The sequence below is a fragment of the Micromys minutus genome (genome assembly GCF_963924665.1).
Source record: "Micromys minutus genome assembly, chromosome: 14".
NCBI classification, from domain to species: Eukaryota; Metazoa; Chordata; class Mammalia; order Rodentia; family Muridae; genus Micromys; species Micromys minutus.
The window spans coordinates 24,712,431-24,733,244 of NC_137983.1; the positions used below are offsets into that span (position 1 = coordinate 24,712,431).

The window sequence follows — 20,814 nt, forward strand, 5'->3', positions numbered from 1 at the left end:
TACTTTTGAAAAATAATCAATTCAAGCCACATCACAGCTAAGATTTAATTTAAAATTATGCTTTTATTAAGACTAGAATAGCTCTTTTATATTTATATTCTCGACACCAAGACAGTTTAAAGAGCATTTGGTCGTTGAGGAAGGCATAAGTTATAGTATGCATCCTTGTTCCAGAAGTCTGGACTCTTCCATCCACACCAGCCCTAGATTTGGGAGAAAGGAGAACACAAGACTTCATGAAAGAAACTTTAACATCAAGCTCTGTCAGCAGACCCATGGCAATAAGACTCAAGATACCAATGTAATTCAAGGATTTCCTAAGTGAGTAAAAATAACTCTTCTACCCTGTGCTGGACAATCAATAGGTTGTTCCTGAAAGCGAAAATATTGCTATTATCTAAAGAAATTACATTTATTTTGTGATTGTGGAAGCCTGAGAGGACTACTTGCAAAAGTTGGTTCTTGTCCACCATGGAGGCTCTAGGGACCAAACTTAGATCATCAGGTTTGGCAGAAGGGGTTTTTAATCTGCTGAGCCATCTCACCAGCCTGTCATGTGAGAATTAGCTGGCTATAAACCAATTTATATTTATACTCCATGAAGTTGATACTATGTGAACAAATACTTCTAAATCTGCCTCAACTTCCAATCTTTAGAAATGTGTTACATGTATGTAAGAATTAGCCAAATCCTCATAATGCCTGGTGTTTTGTTTATTGATTAACTGATCCTAAAATTATTAAGGGTATATGTGCATTTGTACATGAGAGGTTGATCCTGAGACTGGATTTACAGGTGGCTGAGTCCCATAAAGTGTACGCTGGGAACTGAACTGAACTGAGAACTAAACTTTCTTCTCTGCAAGAAGGGCAAGAGCTATCAGCTGCCCAGTCATCTCCCCAGATCTGATTTTAAAAGAAACTTTGCTCTCTTGTTTTAAGACACTGATGAGACATAAGTTCTGTGAAAGAAATGTGTCACATTCTATTATGAAGTTTGTTACATAGCAAAGTTTTATAAACACGTAGTCTTGTGGTTTCTGTTGTATTTCCTATCTTCTCTACATAGAAACATGATCACTCAACAGACTTAGAAATACTGCTGTCAGGATCACTGCCCTTGCCTTGTTTCTTTGCTAACAGCCATCTCTGGTCCTTGCATTTTTGTGACAGATAGTTACCTTTTCCAATATAACTTGCAGGTCTTCAGCACCTGTATAGTGTGGGTCTAGAATTAGGAATTTGATATGCCCTGTAGTTTCATTCCATGCGACTCCTAGTATTGTGTGAGCTAATACTCCTCCCCCTAGAAAAAAGAAATATGTAATAAAACATAAGTTGATTTCAACTGCTTATTCAGTTCAAATATACAGAATGTTTTCTTAATAATTGACTGTATTATAACAGACTTGAATATTATAAAAGGCCATAACAAATATATTTAAAGGATAAGATAACACATTTAATGACTATATCCATCATCATAAAAAGTTTACATTCGGTTGCTATAACCATAAAATTTCTTAAAATCAACAGAGAAAGACCCACCAAGAGGCCAAACTCCTCCCTGTGCAGTGAAGACCTGTGAAGTACTTCTTGCAGATCCTCTTGCACATGCTCAGCATGTCTAGCCCATCTCTGTGACTGCTGGCATCTACTTACCTCCTCTTACACACTAGAGTAGTTGATCTTATGCTATTTTTCAGGGAATCATATATATTTAGTTCAGTCAATCAAATCTTATTTTACAATGAAAACCCAAAAAAAGGTAAGAAGTCTCTTGTGTCATAAAACCAGCCAAGTTAGTGGCTGGATCATGATTTTCCATGCTTAGTCAAGTAGCTATCTCCTTTAAAAAACACTACTCCCGACTCTTTAATTGTTCAAACAGTTATTTTCATTTTAGCAGTTATTTTTGGTTACAAATTCTTTTATGCATCTTCTTTACTCTTTGAAAACTAAAATCCGAAGAACAGTGTGCATAAGTTTACTTTAAAATGTTTAAATGTTCATAACACACACACACACACACACACACACACACACACACACACGGGTGTTTTCCCTTCATCTTTGCCTGTGCACCATATGACACACTTCCTGTAGGGACCAGAAGGAACATTGGGTTTCCTGGAACTACAGATGATTGGGAGCCACCATGGAGGAGCTGCTGAACCCAGGTCTTCTGGAAGAGCCACCAGTGTTCTTAACCATTAAGCAATCTCTCCAGACCCAATTTTAAGATGCTTAAAATGACATGTTTTTATGTAATATTAAAATATACAGATGCATTGTACTTGTTCCCCACTCTACCAAAGAACCCAACACATCCAAGACACCTTACCAATCATTACTGGAGTCCCCACATTCTGGAAATGGTTGGCTAGTTCCCGTCCTTGAGAAGCCATTTCTGAACCCTGGCTAAATAAAAAGAAATCATCTTCTATGAGATAACCATTTTCAGCATTCAGTCAAATAATGAGTTTTTTTTGGGGGGGGCGGGCAATACTTTCACTTTTTTTGTTTGTGGATCTTGAAAAACAAGTTAAATGGTAGGGACCTGATTCACTACAACTTAAAGCAACATCAACTCCAAAATAGTTAAGACTACTAACTGAGAGAAAAACAAAGACTTCAGCTCTCTGCTTCTGGGGCTGCATAAAGGTTCTGGATTTTTAACGAGAAATTGAAACTGGTCACTTTTTAAAGTCTATGCTTTTTCTATCTTTAAATTAGGATCAGCAACACCTGTCCCATTTGCAGGTTAGAGGGGCTTTTAGGACTAATATCTTTTATGAGAAAACTTAAAAGTGACTTCAAGTACACTGTATTTCATAGAGTACTCAGGTATTCTAAGTACATTCCGAGCTGAAGATCTCGGGAGTGAAATGAATTTACAATCTCTGACAGTAGAGCTAGCATCACACCCACTTTTTTTCCCTCCATGAAAGGGTCACTGGGAGCTTAGAAGTGACGCTATTCCCGTCATAGCAGAGTCTTGGGTTGCTATTTGAAAGACCAAATGAAAAATTGGAAGTAATTTTATATCATTATAAAAAAAAAAAAAAAAAAAAACAATTGTAAGCCGAACCACCAGTTTAACTACTACTTTGGTGGAGGTACTAGGTAGTGTTAAGCCCTCGGCTGAGCAGCTAACATATACACGTTTTAATGTACCAAATCATTCTTTAGCTTCTTAAACTATGTATTCTGTAAGTGTGCATGTGGCACACTCACACTTGTGCTATGGCACACATATGGCTATCTTAGGAACTGACTTGGGTTGTTAGGCTTGGTGAAAAAGTCATCAGCCCCAAACTTCAATTTCTAAAAGTAGTTCTTCACTAGTTTATCTGCCGTTATTTCTTACTGGTTCTTACAATTCCTATTGTGAGATCAAACATATTTTAAATACTTGGACAATAGATAGTGCTACTGTAGTTATTAATACGAGACAGTTGAAAGTCGTGTCTCAGTAAGCACAGTTTAAAGCACACCCATGAAAACAGTCTTTAAGTATTTTGTTTATTTAACCAAATGCCTTGCCCAGTACTTTCTGAAAGTGTCTACACCCTAAGTGGCAATCATGGTGTCCCTGATCAAGGATGGACACTGGGGGAAGGAGAGGGCCGTCAGGTCTCCACAGCATACTAAGTTCTGTTTTTCCTTTGACCAAGCTTGGCATCCTGAGGGACTGGGCCAGTGAAGACATTGCCATTTCTCCCTTCTCCCCGTGCAGCAATCCTTAATAGCTCTAAGTCTCTCTTTGGGGCTTTATAGGATCCAAAGCATCAGTGTGGCTCCCCAGGCCTCTATCTTAGCCTTGAGGGTATATCTGTTACAGCTTGGGGAATCTCAAACTCAGGAATATCTGCTTCCTGAGCCAAGGAGCTTATCTACTGGGGGATTTTGGTGTTGACTGCAATTATGTTATATATAATTCATTTAGTAAAATAAGTATTTTATACTATAAAATATGTATATTTTATACTATATATGAGAAAATGGAGTATAATATTTATAGTGTTGAAACCAAAAGCTTCTTAAATGGTTAATAGAAAAACAAGTTATGGTCACATCAACTGATACCTGATAATTTATATTTTCTCTTATTTTGTTATTAGAATTGTAGAAAATGTAAGCTGAATATATTATTTGTACATTTGTTAGGTTATTCACATCTCAGTAAAAAAGAAAAAAAAAAACAAATAAAGAACAAGAGAAACACTTAATGTTCAGTGATCACCATTTGGTTTTCTCCTTATCAGACTTTTAGAAGATTTAAACGGGTAGAAACTACATTTTGTATTTAGAACTTTACCCAAAGATAATATGTTTCTAAGTTTCCACATGTGACTAAAATTAGTTCTGGAGAATATATGTACACAACACAGCTTGTTTTAAAACACAGATTTATAAGCAAGGAGATAATGAAGAAAGACAATGACTGATGATAAGGAGACGATGTCATTTTCTATTATTTTAATAAGAGTTATATAAATGTTGTGTGTAAGTGGCGGGTGTGGTTTACAAAGCATACTTACTTGACAAACAGTATTTTCGAAGTTACACCGATCAGTTGGTTTAGTACCAGCTGTACTTCAATAGACCCAATCCATTGCTGTGATCCTACAAATGTTGCTGGTTTGTCGCCGGCATCAACTAGAGCCTTTATGTATCAAAAAAGAAAAAAATCCATACGTAAGACAGCCAGTAAAATTGCATTTAGGGCATTTTGATTACAAGTAAAATAACTTTTTTTTTTCAAAATAAAAATATGCCAGAGTAATAATGATTATCAAGGACATATTAAAAACCAATGGAACACACAATTGGTTATAATTTAAAATGGCAATTGGTGTACCTGCTGAATTTCCCTGTGTGTTGGAATGGGCCTCTCTGTGTACCCCTGATGTCTGAACCATGAGCAGACGGTCTGTAGGGACCTGTAAGCGCAGCCCCAGCCGCCGTCATCGATCCGATCTTGCATATAATGATGATAAGCGTAGATCCCCTGGACCACACAAATCTGTAAGACAGGAGCAAATCATTACAAACAGAAGTGCTTGCTTTGTAGAAACACTTGAGTCCTGTTTACTGTTTTGAGAACTGGACTTTTACTTTCTACTTGTCAGTGGTCTTCAAACTGCCTGTCCCAAGGGGTTGCCTAAGACCATTAGAAAACAGATACTTACATTACAATTTGTAACAGTAGCAAAATCACAGTTAAGAACTAACAACAAAAATAATTTTATGGCTGGGGATCTCCACCACATGAGGAACTATACTGAAGTGTCACAGCATCAGGAAGGTTGAAGACCCTGCTTTAGAACCTTATAGAAATATCTCCACAGAACAGTGGCTTCACATCATATTCATTTGGCTTTTTTCCTGTAAGTTCAGAGCCCTTACCAGTGGACCTATGCAGAAAGCAATTTAGAATGATGTGTGCTCTGGATTAAAAAGGCCAGCTCCCACACTTTCCCCTTTATTAATTTAATTTAGTTTCAAATATGCCAATGGTTATCTAATCATGAAGTTTTATGATTTTTCTTGGCTGGAAATATCCTTTTCCCAATTAAGTTTATAGCATGAACCCTGTTTTCATTTCAGTCTCTCTTTAAACACCAGAAGCCTCCCCTCAGTCCTGGCTAACAAATCTCCCCTGCCTTCACGTATGCATGCATATACATCTACATATTCAAATATCAAAGTCACTGTAGCTATTTCAAATGTAACTGGTTACATTTTTCAATGACTGCCCATCCGTACCAGCGTGTGAGCTAGTAGGACTGTGTCGTATGTTATTCAAATGTTTCTAGGCCCAGGCTTCCATGAAAGGCGAGACATGCAGCTGCTAACCATCCTGAGTAAATGATGCCTGAAGGAGAGAGATAAAGGACACACAAGCAAACAGAAGCAGGTCCCGTATGATGGGACACAGAAACAGCAGTTTTATGAATCTGCCACTAAACTGTATGTTAGTAATGCTTACAGTAGGGACTCCCCTGAAGTATAATGCTAAAAATCAACATTTCTACTGACAAAATATGCATTCTTGTAAAGATCCCCCCACAAAAGAAAAAATACCCTCATTGTGAAAGCTGTAGTGTCTAGCGGTGAGTACCCTTTGTCCACACTTCTTTACTGGGAAGTGTCCAAGCATATTATTGTTTATAATATATGGGGTAAGGGCACTCACAAGACAACTAGGTAATAGGTTGACAAAGAATAAACTAGAAATGTATAATTAGACCATTTGGGTAGGAAGAAAAAGAGCTGCTCCCTACAGTAGCTACGTCCTCAGCTCCAACATGTGAGATTTTGTCACAGAGGAACCAGAGGAAGCAGCTCTGAGCTCAGCCGATGATACTAGCATGTCTGAAGTTTCAGGACTGAGGAATGATTCCTCCCTCGGGAACTCATGCAGGAAGGATGAACCTGGGATGCTTTGGTTCAATCAATAGACGTTAATTTTGGACTTCCACTTCCAGACCTGTGACAGACACATTTCTACAGTCTGCGGCTACCCAATAAGTATCATCTATCTGTCATAGCTTTCAAAACAAATACATTTTGAGGATGCTTTAGAAAATTTCTGCTTTAGAAATTCTTCTAACTATGGTTAGAAACTAGTAAGAAAAGGAAAAATTCAGATATGTATTGGACATTAAATAATTTTCTGAAAGATCGAAGCATCATCATATATAAATATAAAAATACTTCAAAGTGAATAAAACAAAAATCTTTCAAATTAAAATTATAGAATATAACAAAAGTACTGTTTTATCTAAAATTTCAAACTTAACAATAGAAAATAGGCAAGATTAACAACAGGCTAAGTTCCAATTTAAGACGTTAGAATAAACACATTAAAGAAACAAAGTAAATTCCCAAATTAGTGAGAGAAAACCAAAATTATAAAGAGGGGTCAAGGAAGGCAAATTGTTAAAGAAGGGAAGAACTCAAAGTGATATGAACAAGTGTACTGTCTGGTTTTGTGTCAACTTGACACAAGCTGGAGTTATCACAGAAAAAGGAGCTTCAAGTGAGGAAATGCTTCCATGAGATCCAGCTGTAAGGCATTTTCTCAACTAGTGACCAAGGGGGGAGGGCCCAGCCCATTGTGGGTGGTGCCATCCCTGGGCTGATAGACCTGGGTTCTATAAGAAAGCAGGCTGAGCAAGCCAGGGGAAGTAAGCCAGTAAGTGACATCCCTCCATGGCCTCTGCATCAGCTCCTGCTTCCTGACCTGCTTGGGTTCCAGTCCTGACTTCCTTTGGTGATAAACAGGGATATGGAAGTGTAAGCTGAATAAACTCTTTCTTCCCCAACTTGCTTCTTGGTCATGTTTTGTGCAGGAATAGAAACCCTGATTAAGACAAATTGGTACCAGTATAGTGGGGTATTTCTGTGATAACCTGACCATGTTTTGGGGAGGATTGTGGAAAGACTTTGGAACTTTGAGCTAGAAGAGCCATTGGGATGTTCAGAGCTCTGTGGGATGTTCTGTAGGATCTTGGAAGACAATGTTAAGAACAGTGCAGAAGATGGAGGCCTGGCTTGTGAAATTTCAGAGGAAAGATTAAAGATTTTGATCAGGGCTGTTGCTGTTTTGATTGTGAAGATTCTGTGGTTTTGGTTAGCTGAATCTGATGAATCAGCTGTGATTAACAAGATACCAGAACTACTAAAGCAAAACCTTTGCATTACTGGGACTAGTGATACTGATCAGCTGGAGCTAAGAACTTAGTGGTGATTAAGAAGAGACCAGCATCATTGAGGTGAAATTTTCTGGGAAGTGTTTCCCGAGAGCACAGAGAGGCTGTGTTCCAGAGATAGCCAAGGTTCTACCTCGTGCTGTGGCTGGACTTGGTAATGTGTAAGAGTCACCCAGGTGGTACTGGTTTTGAAGGAATGAAGGGGTCATGAAGAGCAGTTGAGGATTGGCACTGTGAGAGGCTATGGAAAGCCATTGGTGAAGGTGCAGCCTCAGTTCCAATTAGTGCCCCAGGATTGACAGTAGTGTTTTGGAGATGCCAGTACCATGAGATGACCACCAAGAACAGTAGTGGCAGTGGAGAACAGGCAGCCTAGAAGACAAGGTGTGTGCTACAAAGGGCAGAGCTGGAGAAGTGATCCAAGCCCTTGGAGGAGCCCAGAAGTTTGTGAGTGGATCCCAGATATTGGATGGTTAGAGTTTGATTTTGCTTTTGATTGTGATTGTGCCCTGACATTTTTCCCTCTTGAAGGAAAAAAGTATTTTAGTGGAGCTCACAGTTAAGAGACTTTGAGTTAAAAAAGGCTTTGAATTTTAAAAGAGATTGGATACTTTACAGGGATTGCAATTTTAATATGTAAGCATTTGTAAAAACTGTGGCACTCTTAAGGTTATTTAGATCTTCAAATACTTATTTCTTCAAATATTTTTGAACTAGGATTGGCTGAATGCACAGATGTGTAACAAGCAGGGATGGAGATTGTGTCAGAATTATTTACCTGGGACTATCTTGAGGAGGCAGTGAGCAGACACAGAGGCATAGAGATCATGTTCTGTTTATGAACTAAATAGAAATTTCTAGTTACCCATTTGTCATGCTGTGAAACGCTGTGTGTTTATCCATCAATGTGTGTGTGTGTGTGTGTGTGTGTGATACATACAGGTCAAATATTATGAATACTAAAATGAAGAGATGCCTTTTGCATTTTGTAACATGGATAAGTAAGCTGTTTCATTATCAAAATCAATCAGCATGCACTTAGTACTTTATAATCTCCAAGCTTTTATAAAGGAACTATTAAGAATTTAAAATAAGTAATAGGATGCCATCCATACTTATGGCAAAGTTCTAAAACTAGTTTGAGGGGAAAATCTTTAAATCAGGAACTTGTGAAGGTCTTGTTGTGACATTATTAACTCCATTTCCCAATCTATGACTGTGACAGAGCAAGATTTTAACAGTGGTTTCCTGGGACTTCTTCCTGTCTTCTCAAAGTGGTCATTTAACACCTTTAAATGCTGACTCATGATACACATATAATGGTGGGTATCCAGCTAATGCCATTTCCAATGGAAGCTCGCAGATGGGGCTGTTGCTATATGTACACTGATGGCTAAGACCAAAAGTGGGCTCCTCAGTTCTCTCACAGTTACCACAGCATCCATTCATTTGGATTCTCAAGATTTCCTTGCCAAGCTCCCAGGCACTCTGAAGGTATTGAATGGCAAATCACGGTTTCTTTGGAATGTAAATCGAGACGTTCCAGTAAACTCCGAGGTCAGAGAATAAAGTTGCAAAGAATGCAAGCAGAACCTCTCAGAGATGAATAGGAAAAGGTTCTACACAACTAAAACAATGCAAATACAGAAGGCATTGAAAAGGAGAGTGAGGGAAACCAGGAGAACACAGGGAAAGCAACAGCATGCCAGCAAGGAGCCTGTCAGGCCTCTGGAGAGCCTGAGCCAGCTTCAGGACACCGCTTTGGTCTGTTTCTGAGGCCTTATTCCTGTGCTCCCTCTTGGATAACAATGAGATTCGTTCTAGTGGCCTTCATGTGTACTTAATTTAATGCCTGCCCTCACTCTGTGCCAGTCCAGTGCTCTAAACTACTTACATAGCGTCTATCTTTGCAACAGATATATGCTGTCTAGTATAGAAAGTCAAGCATCTGAGCCTTGTCCATACGGTGGCTTGGAAAACCTTATTTAGCATGATTTGTCAGCTGTGGAATGAGAAGGACAAACCTTTAGAGAAATCAGAGAATGTTATGTAAGAGACATGTGGTAAGTATTCATAAACCTTTTATATCATTAATTACTGCTGTCTTTTCTGAAGCAGGCCTCCTTGGCTAGCTGGGAATGGGAACTTGCTAAAATTAAAGCCATGTGTGCTACCACTCAATTAACTGCTTTGTTTTTTAAAGAAGACTTTGTGTGGGTGAGTGTGTGTGTGTGTGTGTGTGTGTGTGTGTGAGAGAGAGAGAGAGAGGGAGAGAGAGAGAAACAGCCTAAGATCTAGAGCTGCAGTAGCAGCAGCTCTGAGAGAGAAACAGCCTAAGATCTAGAGCTGCAGTAGCAGCAGCTCTGAGTTGCTTGTTCTGGGTATGTGGGTGCTGCAAACTGAACTCACGTCTACGGAAGAGCAGCAAACACCTACAAAGCCATCTCTTCACCCACTAATTACAGCTATCTTAAATGGGGTGTTTTTATTTTCTTTTTTGTTTTGTTTTTAGAGACAGGATTTCTATAGGAACTCGATATGTAGATTCACCTGCCTCTGCCTCCTGAATGCTGGATTTAAAGGGATGTGCCACCATGCCTGGATCCTTAAATGAGGTCTTAAAGGCTTAAAAGAGACAAGTGATAAATTACTTTTTAGGGATGACACATGATATGAATCCTCAAAAACGTCTCTTGGGGACCAATCTACAACCATGAATGACAATGATCAATCAACTCATGAAGATTGGTTAGACTCACCGTACTACCCTCTATGTTAGGTGGACTTAGATAAGCATGTGGATTCCTAATATAGCCATCTTTATATGGTTCATCTGGAAAGTGATAAGCATTAATCCTTTTGAAATAAGGTCTGTCGTGAGGCAGATTGAAGAGATCATGTAACTCCTAAATAAAATCAGAATCAAGAGAAAGAGCACAATTTTAAATTGTTAGTTAATACAGTCACACTCAAGAATTATAAAATATGTTGGGTATAAGTTTTAAAGAACATGACTTAGCTCATTATAGTCAATGGATAAATACACTGAGACCAATTTATAATCCTCTAGTAGGAATCAGAAAGGAAGATAGAAATGTGAAATTACTTGCTAGAATTGGAGTTTTTGTAAATCAGAAATTATAATTCAAAATGATATATCAAAGCATTTTGGAAAACTGTTTATAATATGTTAGGCATATAAGTGCAGCTATTAAATACAGAAAAGGTTAGTGATTGAAAAACCACTAAGATGTCATGAATGGAAACGCTGGCCTATGTCTGTAATACATTATTTTCTCAGCAGCATAAAAACATACAATACTGTTACAGTGTCTGGCCAATCTCCAACACTGCCTGCTTTCAGCAGGTTAGCTGTAGCATCTGCAAATCAGCTTATCTCCATCTTTTGGAACAGTAGGGAGGGTTTGTGTTCTTCTCAGGAGCAGAGTTTAGGACTTAATTTAATGAGTGCCTGACAAGACCACAGGTCCAAAAGTTAGATGCGAAAATCCAGTCCATCTGTTGATAAATCTCATTTCTTTAAATGCTGTTCAAGTCTCTCTAAAGCTTCTCTAATGAAACTTAGATACCTTTAATTGTGGCTGCAATATTACCACATATAGTCAGGGTTAGACCGGCCCCACCTTCCTCTGTAATGTTGTCTTTCTCACAAATCGGAAGGAGCAGAGGGAAAAGGAAAGGAATGTCTTCCATCAGCTAGGCATGTAAAAATCTTTCCATTTCTATTTTTCACTATAGATAATGATAAAATGTCATAATTACATGAGCCACACTGGGCATCTGAAACTAAGGTGACATGCTGTACTAAACTAGCATGCTTTCATTACGAAAAAAGTTCATGAAAGAAATTAGCCCATTTCTGTACTTTTACATTAAACCACAAAATAATTCACATTTATCACAAATTATAATTAAGCACAGAATGAATAAGAGACTCTCTTTTTTAATAATAACGATCTGCCATTACCTTTCTGTAGGCTTGTAGCTGATCATCTGGGATTCCTGATGGATATAAAACCGTAACAGGACATTTCCCCCCTGGCAGTAGAAAGTGCAGTGGTTCAGGGACCACAATAGATGTTCCTTTCATGTATCTCAAGATGCACTTTTCCACATCAACCAGGTGATTAAGAATTGCCTCCACTAGAAGTTTGCGCACTCTGTAGGAGAAGACATTTAAGTGAAGTCTAAATTATGCAAAGTCGGAGTAAGTGTATTTGCTCTGGATAATAAAGGGAAGCATTTTCAGCTTCAGCATGCTGTCCCACTTCTTCCCAATCAGTATTTAATTCTCAGTGACTCTCAGGTTGACAACAAGAGGTACATCACAGTAAAAACAGCCCATCACTGTGGATATGATTCTTAAAAAACGAGTTCTGATTACGTTATACAAAGGTCCTCATTTAAATGTGGCAGTAATACTATAAAAAATACCTACTTCCCCCAAGTTTCTTCTGGAGCAACAGATACAACCGCATCAATTGGCAAGCTCATATTAATGTAGTGGTGTTCTTCATTTTCCCTCTCAATGATGGGGGTCACGGCTCCCAGAGGGGTCGATATTTCCAGCATGAGATCTATATTTACTACTTGTTGCTATACAGACAGATAGTAAGAGTCAACTTGTGGAACATTAAACACTGAATATAAAGGGTAAATAGGGTTTTAAAGGATGACAGATAAAGCTAGTAACTATAGCAACCCCCTTTTTTTGCTTCAAAGTAATCTGCATGACTCTAGAGTAACGGGTAAGTAAAGATGGATTCATATAATCCATGTGTTTATTAGTACAGAGCTGTGTATACAGATTTATGTTATTCTGTCTTTCCACTCAATTGCAAAGATGTTCCTACAGAAACAAAAACAAAACACCCCAAATAAAATTGTTCAGCAGGTGGATTTTTGAGTTTGAGGCCAGCCTGATCAACTTAACAAGTTCCAAGCCACCCAGAGTTACATGGTAAGTTTCTGTCTCAAACAAAAACAAACCCATTAAGCAAAAAGTACCGAACCAAAATACTATGCACTCTTGGTATAGGAAGAATTTGAAATTACGTTCTGTGTTGGGCAAATTAGCAGAATAGAGAATGCTAGGAGCCAGGCTTCTCACCCAGATCAGTTATAAACTTAGTGAAGCTCAAGTGGAACTGGACGCAGAAATACAATTTATGCAGGTTAACATGTATATGCATGTTACATGTGTGTCTATATGTATATATAAACATGTTTATATTCTCCAGGCAGAATGAATGGCTGCCCAAACTGGAACAAGAAAAGACACATCTGGGATAATTTATGGGAAAATTTCAAAAGCATACTAGAGTCATCTTGGAGAGCTTGTATTGACCACATCTTGGGGAACAAGAATGTACAAATAGCTAGTGATGAAGGTTATGGAGCCCGCTCAGAACTGCTTAAGATCAAGGTCAGCTGCTGTTGCAGAGGACTGAGTTCAGTTTCCAGAGCCCACACTGGATGGCTTACTACCTCCTCTAAGTCTGTCTCCAGGGGGGGTCAGATGCCACATGTCTCCAAGGGCACCTGGAGTCACACACACACAGAGCCACATACACAGACACATGATTAAAAAATAATTTAAAAAGTCTTTAAAAAAAACTAAAACTAATAAATGACGGCAACAGACTCAGATCTACTCCCTAAGTCTCCACCTTCCATCTTTACCTAAGGAAGGAGCCAGTTATGCAATGCCCCAGTTTCCAAGACACTACAGAGAAAAAAAGGAAAGCTTGTTTGTGCACAGAAACGCCAGACTTAGAAAAACCTCTGTCTCTCAATCATTAGATTAATTTTGTTGTGTCTTCATACAATTTTCAAACTATGATCATGATTTTTTTTCTATTAAAAGGACTCACAAGCTTTACCTGCTGATTTGTATGATCAGAAGGGAAAAGGACAAATGACCAGAAGCTAGCACCCACACAGCAGGATGAGGCAAGCTATGTACAGAAGCTAACTTCCTGTTAGAATAGTGTTTAGAAACTATTCATGGGTACATGGGTATGTCTCTTCCTCCTAACAAAATTGAAGTTTTTTTTTTTTTTTTTTGTTTTTTTTGTTTTTTTTTTTGTTTTTTTATTGTTTTCTCCTTCAGGCTATGATGAAAAAATATGAGCCATGGTCTTAGGGGTTTTGTCTTGGAGTGAAAAGCAAGCTGTGGGGAGGGTTTATTTGGTTAACCTTTCCATATCACTTATTTTTAATTGAAGGAATTCAGGATGTGAACTCAAGCAGAGAAGGTCTCTATCTGTAGGCAGGAGCTGACGCAGAAGCTATGGAGAGCTGCAACTTACTGGCGGGCTCAGCTTGCTTACATATAGAATCAAGGATCAGTAGCCCAGGGATGGCACCATCTACAATGGGCTGGAATCTACCCCATCAGCTACTATATATAAGAGAAAATTGTATTGACCTATTGTTCTAAAATAGATTTTGAGAAAGGGCAGAAATAAATGTAATGAAAAGAGAAAAAAAAAGATTAATTTTGTTATCAATGGGGTACTAGTCCCCTGTTTGGTGGCTTCCTTGAGCTGTAGGAAGTACACCTTGAATTTGGTTCTAGTAACAGAAGGCTAGGGTAAGGTAGGTAAAAATATGATGAGGTATACCCACAGTCTCATGCCATCTTTCCCTGAGGTATTAGATATAACCGGAAACACAGTACTTTTACAGTGTATAATAACAGAAAACCTTAACTAACTGATAAAAATTTTAGCATCACCAATGTAGAACACACTGAAAGCATCTGCCTGTTTAATCTGCTATGCTAGGACACAACATAACTTCTATAATATGTCAGCTAATGATGTAAGGATCTAATCAGAAGCAAGCACACACCTACTTCCTGCTTCCATTCCTGTTCTGCCCTTCCCTTAGTGAAAGTCTGTAATGGAGACCTGCAGACCAAATTACCTCCAACCCCAAGTGGTCATGGTACTTATCAAAGGAACGGAAAACAAACTGCAACACCCACCTTCCATGTCTTCTTGAGGAAGGAACTAGCTATGCCATATCCAGTTAGTTCCAGTACCTCCCACTGTGCTTCCTAAGTATGTCTATAATAGTGCTGACTGTCAGCTTAGCATCTCACATCACCTGGGAGACGGGTTCTGGGAATGCTTGTCAGGGTGGTCTGGAGAGATTAAATAAGACAGCACCATTCCCTAAATGGGCCTCTGGACTGTATCCATGAAGGGAACGGAGCAGCTTCATGCATTTATTGCTCTCTCATTCTAACCAGCTTCGTCACGTTCCTGCTACCTTGACTTACCCCCCAGACCCCCTGAACCCCATGAGACAGTTTGGCCAGAGTATTTTATTGCATCCCTGGGACAAGAAGCCAAGGCAATGTCAGGCTTTACCACTTTCATACTCATAATCAGTGGTTTACTCAATGTCTCCTGTCCGATCTAGAAAAACATTGTAGTGATAACAACAAAACTCAGTTTTGTTTTCGCAGGAGCAAAATAAGACTGTCAAAAATCACACACTGCAACAAGAAAAAAAGTTTAGATATGTAAAACAAACATGTAACATTTTTAGGCCTCAGTATTCTAGGCGGGCAAGACTAAGTATCAGCCACATCTTGTTTAGCTCCAAATTCAAGGATTTAATTTTTTTTATCAGTAGTGAAAACTAGATTTGCTTACCATGTCAGTTAGCTTTCTGTCTTTCTTTCTCGTGGATTTTCGCTTTGTATCGTCTTCTTGATCAAACCTAAAATTTTGACATACACAGACATTTACAAGCATGACAGGATGTGTTGAAAATATTTTCAGAAACTCTTTGAACACTCACTGAATGAAGTGCACTACGTTCTTACAGGAGGAGCTGTCAGTGAGCTCTCCCGTGCTGGCAGCGCTGTTGGGCCACAGGTACACGGAGCTGCTGCAAATTCTGAACACAAGGGCATCTGAGGAGAGCTTGGAAGTCAGGTCACTCAGCACCTGTCTTAGTGCGTTCTTGATAAACATTTCTGAATGGACAGTACGGACGTTAGAAAGCATAAACCTTCAACATGAAGGTTTTTATACATGAGACGGAAGTACAAGACAGCACACATGACTCTCAAACACCCTCCCTATTTTTCAACCACTATCATAACTTCAGACTCCCTGTCTTTTGGGTTCTGAGGTCATAAATCCCATGCAATGGCTTTTGGTAAATTTCTATAAAAATGTACAATCAATATGAATTTCTTACAGTCATTATAAAACTTTCGCTGCTTCCTAAAGAAAGCCTGCCCTTCTCTGCAGTCTTCACGTCCCCTCACTTCTCACTCCTGACCTTCCAATCTCTGTGGCATCTAACATCAAGGAGGGAGTTAGCAACTGTCCCTCTGGCTTCATGTTCTCCTTCTGTGTTCTGACTTTGCTCCCTTATGTTTCAGATTCAACCAAGTGCTCCTTGGATATCTGAACCTGATGTTGCAGTGACATCTCAAGAGTATCAAATGTTAGCCCTGACTTTCCACGCTCCTCCCTAGACACTTTCCATCTCAGAGTTTGGCATCAGCCTCAGCCAAAAGCTAGAAGACATCTTGGAATTGGTTCATACAAATCATGCTGATTTCCTTTGAATTCTGTCTAACATTCCAATAAACCACAGTATTTAATGGAATTTGGTACCAGAACATGGGTAACACACAATTACAACTCTGTAATATATAGTTACAAGAACTCTATTTACATTGTGTGACAATTTCCTTCAAGACAGCCCTAAAGTTTCGAAAGGAAGGTTAAATCTTCTAATTTACACAGAGATGTCTTGTGAGCTGCTAAGAGAGCTAGAACAGAATAAATATCTATTGAATCCCATTTCAGTTCAGTTTATTTTTCTTATCTCATAACCTCATTTTTTTATTTTTTGGCAAAATGTAGGGATTCTTAATCTATATCATTATACATTCTACAATAAAAGATACTTTGGAAGACATACCTTTAGGAGGTGCTAGCTGAAAAGCTAGATCGAAGCCACCTCTTATTCTGAAGAGTATATCCATAGAGCATAGTTTTGGGGAACCACCTAGAACAAACAAAACCATAATTCCCATAAAATGTAAGACAAACTCATCTTCATATGCATTAGCATATACTTCAGTTAGGATATGGCATTAGTTAAACTACCTTCTTCTACGTATTTCATGAATTAACTCCTTACGTATGAATACATAACCCCTGTAAATTCTTTTAAAAAGTTTTCAAACCTTAATCCCATACTGAAATCATCTAGAGACACTTAGGAGGTCCATATATAAAAGCCTTCTTCCTGGGTTCCTTTCATAATGATTACAATGTTAAAAAGAGGCTCAGAATCACTGCATTTAGTATTAGAATCTTGATGAATTTAGCAATGATGGCTCAGTGGTTAAGAGCACTGACTGCTCTTCCAGAGGTCCTGAGTTCAATTTCCAGAAACCACATGGTGGCTTAAAACCATCTGTAATGGGATCTGATGCCTTCTGGTATGTTTGAAGACAGCTACTGTGCATTCATATACATAAAATAAACAAATTTTTAAAAAATGTCAAGAACACTGAGCCGAACATGTGGAGAGACTGTACCTAAGCCAGCAGGGGGGTGGGGTGGGGAGAACTACCAATCTTGACAAGCTGGAAGAACTCATCATCGAAAAGGTCTAACAGTGATTTCACATTTAGAAAATACACTATTAGATACAGGATGTGAACCTAACTTCAGCAATGAGAATAGCAGAGCTAGAGAATATGTGTTAAACAGAATTTACTTGGCTTGAACAATGGTTGCTACTGACAGAGAGAACAAAAAAAGCATCTGCAAAATGGAAGAGACTAGCAATTCTTTGCTTGAATCTACGTTGAGTTTCAGGAAGCAAATGATATATAATAAAAGACCTGTATCATAATGTGGTTGTATGTGTATGGGAGGAGGGGTGTCTTGAGAAAAGTTTTCGAAGATTTCTATCAAGTTCTTTAACTATGTCTTGAACACTGAAGAACTACATTACACAAGAACCTGTGGTGCTCTGAATGAGAATGACCCCCAGAGGCTCATGTTTAAATTCTTGGTCCTGAGCTGCTGGAACTGTTTGGAAAGGATTAAGAGGTGTACCACAGAGGCTGCCTTTGGGGCTTCAGAAGCCTCCTACCACTCCCTCTAGGCTCTCTGCCTCCTGCTTGGGGCTCAAGATATGAGCTCTCATTTGCTGGTCCAGAGGCTTCACCATGACATGCCTTTGCTTCGCCCCATGGGCACTAATGCTGGAACCTGTAAGCCCAGCTAAACTCTTATGTGAATGGTGTCTTATTACAGCAATCCAAAAGACACCAACACAGAAGAACCTTGTGATGGTTTGTATATGCTTGACCCAGGGTGTGGAACCATTAGGTGTAGCCTTGTTTGAGTAGGTGTCATTGTGGGTGTGGGATTTAAGACCCTCGTCTTAGCTGCCTGGGAGCCAGTCTTCTAACAGCCTTCAGATGAAGCTGTAGAACTCTCGGCTCCTCCACCAACATACCTGCCTGGATGCTGCCATGCTCCCTCCTTGATGATAATGGACTGAACCTCTAAACCTGTAAGCCAGCCTCAATCCCAATTAAATGTTGTCCTTATAAGAATTGCCTTGGTCATGGAGTCTGCTCACAGCAGTAAAACCATCACTAAGACAAACTCTGTTCTGAAACAAATGAGCTAGTCCTGATACTTGCGTTAGATGACTGAACACTGGGGAATATATTACCTTTGATTGTCACAACACTATGACGTAGGCACCATAACAGCCTTTTATTTTGCAAATGTCTTGTCACATTCCTGCAGAAGTGACAGCTTTTATTTGCTTTATACACTGTAACCTGTTCAAAGATTATACAACATGTTCCAATTTCACCCCATTAAATCCATTCTAAGCAAACAATAAAAAAGCTTAAAACACAATGCTGTCCATTTATCCTGTTATTATAAAAAACTTACACCCCCCTCCAAAACTGGAAAATACTGTGAGCACTCCCAGTAAGAAATTTGATAAATTTAGAACAATACTACTATTTGAATAAGAAAAGTACTTACATAAACGGGAGATTGAAAAGACTAGCAAGGATAAGTTTTAACTCATTGCATGATTTTTGGTTAACGGAATCACTCCCATCTATTCTCTTCTGTAAATTTGGAAGAAGATACAGTACTTCCCAGGGTTGTTATGACAACTCATTAAGACATCATATGTGAAAGCACCAGGACCTCTTTAGGCGTTTAAATCAAGATCCTCTATGAAAATGTAATATTTAAGCTGAAATCTGAAAAGTGGGTAGCCCATAATAAAAGACTTAAAATTGCCAAAGGAAAGAGGTATTCTTATGTGTGTATGCCCATTCCAAGCATACTGACCAATTGCTGAAGGCCTGCTTAAAACAACATGTAACAAGGCTGATATGGTGGTATAGGGCTGTAATCCAACACTTGGGGGTGAAGGATGGGGGAGGCGGAGGCAGGGACTTGTGGATTTCTAAGTCATTCCTGACTGTATAGCCAGTTCAAGGACAGCCTGGGTTTTGTCCTAAAACCAAAGCAAAAGACTACTTAGACTATGACCCAACTGGATGACAGCAAGGTCAAAGGCCAAGGGTGGTAAAGACACTTAGTGGTAACACTCAGAAGCAGAACCCAACAGATTTGATTGGTGACTTTGTTCTTGAGATGAGGCAAGTTTGTCAAGTGTTTGGCGGGCACAAGACAGGTGAGCTGGGTTATCGGCAGGCATGGGTATTCTGAACGAAGAGTGCAGGGAGAACAGGAAATGAGGAGCCAGCTCTCTAACTACTGAGCTTGAAGGATCTACTTAAATAGAAGCAGTTAACTAGATGTATGCATTGGGTTTTAGAGAGAAAGCTCGGGGTTTAAAGCTGAAGAAGACGATCATCTCCGGTGCAGATGGCAGGACCTGGGGCTGAGCTAGGAGACAGGAGTGCTGTGCCACGTAAGCGAAGGGAGTAGACTATTTTAAGGAAGTTAGGCCTATGCTTTCAGAATCAAAATTTCTTTTTCACAACTTCCAAATATGACAAATGGTGCCTTACTGTCAAGATGCACTGACTGACCCGGAGCGTCGCGTGACCGGGTGCTGCAAAGGCGAGAGCTGTAAGAGATCCAAGCGAGACAATTTTGCACGGTGACTTTTGGCTCCTCGGGAGCAGTTCCTTTTAGGGGCCTGGAGCCATTCTCTTAACGGCTGCCGAAGTCCTAGGGGTAAATACGGGCAGGTCACTGACAATCACACAAACACTTACCAGGTACCACTGAGGATGGCAAGAGCACTTACTTCGTGCTAGCCAGGGTCGTCCCGGAAGTGATGTCACCTCCCGCCGAAGGCGGGGCTCCAGCAGGCAGACTACAACTCCCAGGATACCTTGCATCAACCATCACGGAGCGTACCACACAGAAACTACTCGCTGATGGCGGGGAAACAGAAGGCTTAGTTTCGAGAGATTTTATTGGCTGAGACTTTTGTATCCTATGGACTTTCTTCCATCTTCGCAAATGTGCTGTGCTGACTCGAATGTTCTGAGGGCCTCTAGTAGCAAGTTGGGAATAGTTTCTTCCGTTCCCAGGGCAACAAGACCTAACAAGCGCCAGCTGCAACTCGCGGACCTGTGCAGCTCGCGCCTCGGCAGCTGTGCCATAGGCTCAAACCCGAGCACAGGCGCTGTCCCTGAACTCTTCAAGCTCTGCAGTGGAGTTATACCCGACTGGAGCAGGATCCATCTGATCCTGGTTGTGGGATTGATTAGGTGCCTTTTGGAGAGGTGACTCGGCCTCGCGGACATGGGTTTTCCTTAGCTACCTACCCACTTCAAGCCACCTTTCCCTAGCGGGAAAAACATAAACATCAGTTCATTTATTTTCTGCAGCTTCTCCCTTTTAGCCAAACTCCCTTTTCCCCCCTTGGCATAGAAAAGGATGTATTGATTAAATTGCAAGGATGTAGTGGGCAGGGCTGTAACAGAAGAATCTTATCCAAACTTTTTGAAGGGAACTTGCCGTATTCTGCTTGAGTGGACTTTCACGATTTTCATATCTACTTG

The 20,814-nt window shown here is 39.6% G+C and overlaps 1 protein-coding gene across 2 annotated transcripts; it reads right to left on the minus strand.

Annotated features, from left to right (window-relative positions):
• Positions 1-43: 43 nt before the first annotated feature.
• On the minus strand, positions 44-20,073 carry UFSP2 (UFM1 specific peptidase 2). Of its 2 annotated transcripts, XM_080928377.1 has the most exons (13): positions 20,052-20,073; positions 19,831-19,972; positions 16,698-16,784; positions 15,558-15,735; positions 15,410-15,476; positions 12,181-12,338; positions 11,710-11,902; positions 10,481-10,627; positions 4,865-5,029; positions 4,545-4,669; positions 2,345-2,421; positions 1,182-1,306; positions 44-203 (listed from the first exon to the last, which is right to left on the minus strand). In XM_080928377.1, exons 3-13 carry the CDS (start codon positions 16,759-16,761, stop codon positions 117-119), a joined length of 1,386 nt encoding a protein of 461 aa, XP_080784503.1. In that variant the 5' UTR covers positions 16,762-16,784; positions 19,831-19,972; positions 20,052-20,073; the 3' UTR covers positions 44-116. The 2 variants fall into 2 exon arrangements, with proteins under 2 accessions (XP_080784503.1, XP_080784502.1); XM_080928376.1 differs by lacking the exon at positions 19,831-19,972 and having other exon boundaries at positions 20,020-20,071.
• Between the last annotated feature and the right edge of the window lie 741 nt (positions 20,074-20,814).